General features: G+C 47.9%; 1 protein-coding gene across 1 annotated transcript in view; it reads right to left on the reverse strand.

Annotated features, from left to right (window-relative positions):
* Positions 1-3,871: 3,871 nt before the first annotated feature.
* The window catches only part of LOC106807845 (calcium-binding mitochondrial carrier protein Aralar2-like), a 31,548-nt gene continuing 29,965 nt past the window's right edge, over positions 3,872-5,454 (reverse strand). The window contains exons 15-18 of the mRNA XM_014810313.1: positions 5,335-5,425; positions 4,313-4,323; positions 4,134-4,279; positions 3,872-3,899 (exon numbers count right to left, since the gene is read on the reverse strand). Coding sequence (XP_014665799.1) covers positions 3,872-3,899; positions 4,134-4,279; positions 4,313-4,323; positions 5,335-5,425 — 276 coding nt within the window. The remainder of the gene's footprint in view (positions 3,900-4,133; positions 4,280-4,312; positions 4,324-5,334; positions 5,426-5,454) is intronic.

Below are 5,454 nucleotides of genomic sequence, written 5' to 3' on the forward strand. Positions count from 1 at the left end.
AGTTACTAGTGATGCACGACGCCAACAATAACTGCCAGTGCGACCATCACTGAGAAATCCTCTTACAGGAGCACGAAAAGCCAAAAATCAAATGGCGACCACAGGTGCAGCAGCAGCAGCTACATATAAAACCTACAGGTGACATGTGTTACTAACGGCAATACGATACAGTGTGAAGTTGTGGAAAAACAGTTTCGGGATCACATTATAGATCAACGAATGAGGAAGGTGCGAGAAGAGACATCGAATGTTTCATGCTGCCCCCTTGGTGAAACTTTCAACAACCACACTATCTACTCTAACTAGCGGCCGAACAGGCCATGCTATCAGTCACTGACTAGGATGACCCCGTCACCCGCTCGACTGCATATTCACCTGCAAATCCAGGCAAACTACTAACGCCACTGCAAACACACGCTCAGATCGACGCAACAGCACGCAGACCGACAAGCGAAAAATAACATACGAAAAAAAGGAATACACCAAAATAAAACAAGAATTAACACTAGCTTAGATTCGAGTTTAAACACGATAAGCGTTGACGGACACAGTTTCACACTCGCGATCGGCTGAGTAGCGAAGAGTAAAAACCAGACGAAATCTGAAGTGGATTCCCCTGGATCACGCGAGAAGCTGCAAATTCAGTGCTGCAGCTAACAACAATAACCATCAAACCATTTCGACTACTAATCTCTGAACAATCTTCTAACAACTCACCCAAAAACATAGAAAGTATTAAATTGGATAGGAAACCAAACAGGACAGCAAGAGTTTACACATTACCAAGCAGTGCATTCATAACGAGCTAACCTCTAAAACATAAAAAACATTTAAAAAAAGAAAACAGGAATGAAATCTATCTAAAAAGCCCACAAGCACACGCACTACCAAACACACACAGTCCCACAATCGGGTCTTTGCGGCAACAGACGATCCGAACAATACAAACTTTCACATTCACGAGACACGGACTCGTCCTGGCATTATCTACAATGTCATAAAAGGTCCCCCAAGCACCATCCATCCCAGAACCCCAACAGGCAATCCAAAGTGCGATGCAACCTTTCTTGCCAGCGGAGTGAAGCGTAAAACTCAAACACAAACGAAACTGCTTGCGGGCTGTTGCCCAGCTAAAAAAAAATTGGCAATAAATTAAAATAAATTTAAATTAAAAGGAACATAGTCATCGCTGCGGCTTCCTTAAACTGGTAATCTACGATTTTAAGAGAAAAGGGTATGTTGGTGGATGTGTCTGCCGGGCTTGGTTAGGCGTACACTCTGCTTGAAGAATCAACACTGCTCAACCAACATTCGTAACCGATATCGATAGTTTACCTTCCTACCGCTGCAATCATCACTGCGCATTGCAAATCCAAGGGGAGAAAACCTACGCATGCCGCCACCATCACATCAACACAAAACAAGAGAAATGAGGGGTTGAACAAGCTGAACATCGTGCTGGCACAAAACTGCAACTAAATGGTCCAACACTCCCACTAACACACCGCCGTTGAACAAACCGCTACCTCTCTATTCGCCACACGATAACAGTCCCATTACTGTACATAATATACTCTATAATAACTGTAAATTTATATTATATAATAAAGAAATGCCATAAACAGAGCCGTGTTTCAGCTCCACAATGAATTGCTTAAAAGGACTCCCTCCTTCCCCCAAGTTCGATAACGATGCCAATAATTCAGCAAAGCGACCCCCGTGACCTACCCACTCTAATCAACGACGCGCCCAAGACCTTGACGCTAGGCCCCCACAGCAGTCACCGACCGCACCAACGGCGACTCATTTCTCGAGCCTAGCCCACAGCAGGTCCCGACCGTACCGACCGGCCGCCCAAACAGAACCTTGCACCACCCACCAGTGCACCGACAGCCCAGCGAGTCGCTTGACGCTATCCACACGACAATCACGGGACCGCGCCAAACGACACTTGACACTACCGCACCAGTCACCAGACAAGCTCAGCGAACACCTTTCTTTCGAGTCGGTGTCGTCGCTACGTTCTAGGTCCACCCAGTAAGCTGCTAATCTTTGACGTCGCTCAGCCGCTTTCAACAACTATCGATAGGGAAAGCGCGGGAATCTACGCTCAAACGGCAAAGGAAAGGCCCACGCGCGGGGGATCGAACCCCTGCTGTTTCTTTTTCACAACCCGGAACCCGCCGGCATAGCTAGTGCGCCGTGGCAACAATACTGGTCGGCTTGCTCGTGGCAAGCGCCACGTGGCGATTGGCTCATTGAACGTTTACAGATCTGGACGCCGCATAGGCCACGCCCGATTCTTTTCCTGCCTGATTCGTACGCACGTGAATCTTGCCGTCGGCGTCGACCTGTCGGCAGGGCTCGAAGCGTTCACGGTAAGCGGATACATGCAGTATGCCGGCAACGCGAAATGCCTGGGACTGGGTGCAAGCAAAAAAACTATCACATGCTAAGAAGAACAAACTCGAGTTATCAGACGCTAAAAGAAAGCGATTCTACCAACAAGGTGCGGCTGCCGGATAGAGAGCCGACACAGCAGTTTTCTCAGAAGCCTCGCACTGGCGGAGATTCGCCGGCAGAACAAACGGCATCGACATAACCTCGTTAGCCATACGGACTCAAAAACCGGCGTGCCGCGAGAAATTGACAGCTGCCGCATGTCTTCACCAGAATTAGCCTACAGTGGATCCTCTGTGTGCACTGATCACAGCGCTTGTTTCCACGCGGGCGACAAGCTGGAACTCTCGCAACTTTGAAGCTCCGAACTTGGTTTCTATCCGTCGAAGGTCGCCCAGCCGCTAGCCCATGTACCCGGCCGAGTGTGGTGGCGGATTCCTCGAAACGCGGGACCGGCCTCATGGCTCCGGCATCTTGTCCGAACCTTCCGGCGGCGCCGACGGAACGAACGTGGAGAAACATTCATTGAACAACGCTCATGAACAACGCTCATGAACAACGCCTCATAACAACGCTCATGAACACGCTCATGAACGTTCGATACCGAACAGCACGATGCGACTATACGACGGCGGAAGGAACGCGCATTGGTGAAAAGATGAGTTGGAATGGCACCACAAACACCCACGATCGGTCGATCTACGACGGCGGAATGACGCGGGCTGTGAACAGACTAAGTTGGAGTGGCACCACGAAATTTAGGTCGAATAATAACACTTTCAGGAGAGGAAACCAATCTACATAGTGAACAGCATGCAACTGAAGTATGAGAACAGAAATACACGTTTATATTGCATAAGCTATACACGGATGAACCAGACCGCCATGACAACCCAATGATGACTTTAGTTATGTAATAAGAAATACCCGCACTTGAAATATATCGAAATGAGAACACGAAACAAGTGGACGACAAATCGCTTACCTTCTACCGAAATCCACGTAGAACATTCGCTGTAAACAAACTCGTAGGTAACGCAGGTTACTCCAAACTGCGGGACTAACGCACCATGCGCGCTGTGTGTGAGAGAATCCACACGACGCTTATACCGTACATACCTAGCTAGGATCAGAACCCTCGTCCTACACCCGCAGTCCAGCAAACAACATCTCAATCACCACTGCGCAGCTGCATATTAGATCTTCTCTCTCTCTACTCTCTCCTCTTCTCGCTCTCTCCTCTCTCTCTCCGTCCTCTCTCTCTCGCTATATATCAATATATATATATATATTATATAGCGAATCAAGCTAAAATACCTTTATAATATTACCCTAACTACATAAGGCTATTATTACCTGCTGATCATAATTAACGCTCACTATACACCAAATACTATACACCCCACCCTCTTTTATATATATATATATCTAATATTTATCGTGGATCTAGATGATTGATATAGATAATCTATTACATCTTTGATAGACTCCTGTCACATCTAGATATTCATACAAGCGGGCAGCTATGATACGCTTGGATCATACAGACAAGACCCTTGCAAATCTATCACACAGCCACATTAAAAATTCTGCCGACATCAACATCAGCCCCTCGAGAAAACCGAATACGTCGAGAGCAAACAAGGATGCCTGAAGGATCAAAAAGTCTCGTCTCCCCCAACCGCAGCGACCCGGCAGAACGCCGCCGGCTCTGCAAGACAAGAGAAACATACCGGACGCCCTTCCAGACGCCTTGCCGCCTTCCTCTCCAGAGATCTTCGCGGAAGCACAGTCGATACTCCGTGTAGACGGTCTGTCCGGCGCGAGCCTGCACCTGTAACCGCGTCTTGATGACATCCGCGGGTGTGGTCAGTGACGGTAGGACGGACATGAGTTATGCGGTGTGTATCGACGCCGGCATGCCTAGCAACAAAACGTTCAACATTGTTTACGGACGGCGAACGCAGGACTGCGTGGTCCACGGTCCACCCGACGAGCGGCGTTCCGTGTTCGTTTTCGTTCTCTAAGCATTAAATCGCCGCAGGTTGTCCGTTTTGTTCTGTATTAATTCGTTAACATTTCGTATTCTTTGCGTTTTTTTAAGTCATCGCGTCTGACTATCCTTGATTCTGATTACGATTCGTTTTTTATCGCTTGCATTGTGATTAACACTACCTACAATTTTACATAACAGGACCGAGCAGTCCGTGGAGATGACTGACAATCGGCGAAATTGACTTGGACCAACCACTCATTTCAATGTCAGCAAGATCTTCAGTGACAAGTCATCAAAATGTTGGTCAAATTATAAATCTTACTGATTTCTTATAATAACTAATGCCGTTTATACTAGGGTTATCCCACTCAGGTCGACCTGAAGGCGGAATAACCCCCAGTATAAAAAAGGTCGAAAAAACACTTACCCGAGCTAAGTTAATCCACCTCAAGGCGGTGTCTCAGGTCTGGTTTCAGACCGCCGAGCTAACGTCAGTATAAAAACGACTTATCCGCGAGCTAAAAGTATGCCCGCTTCAGAAGCCGGCTTACAAGCTCGTGCCTAGTATAAACTACGACTATATCGCGCGCGCTCCCAAGTATCCCCGCTTCAAAGCGGCATAGGAATCGTGCCGCAGTATACAAACGCCTTATCCCGCGACTAAAAGCTATCCCACTTCAGAAGCGGCTAAAGTCGTGCGCAGTATAAAAGGACATAAAACTCGTACTAATTCTTCGTAATAACCTAATAGTAACGGAACTAAGCATTCCCACTGACCCTGTACAATTCAGCGCAGATTCTTCAAAAAAACATACCACAAGTGTCCAACCATTGGAAAAAACATATCCAACGGCCCACTGAAAAATAACCACAGCTTCTCCTGAAAAAATACTGGCGCCCACCGATTGTTCTCGCGGCCACCCGATGGCGCCACGTACCTGCGATGAAGCCGGCGGTAAACAGCGTCCAGGGGGCGTTGTGTCCGTTCTCGTCGGCCAGCAGCATCTTCGCCGTGGCGTCAGCGAGAAGTCAGATGCGCAGAGAAGGCTGCGGATAGA

The sequence above is a fragment of the Priapulus caudatus genome, unplaced genomic scaffold (assembly GCF_000485595.1).
Source record: "Priapulus caudatus unplaced genomic scaffold, Priapulus_caudatus-5.0.1 Scaffold237, whole genome shotgun sequence".
Taxonomy (NCBI): domain Eukaryota; kingdom Metazoa; phylum Priapulida; class Priapulimorpha; order Priapulimorphida; family Priapulidae; genus Priapulus; species Priapulus caudatus.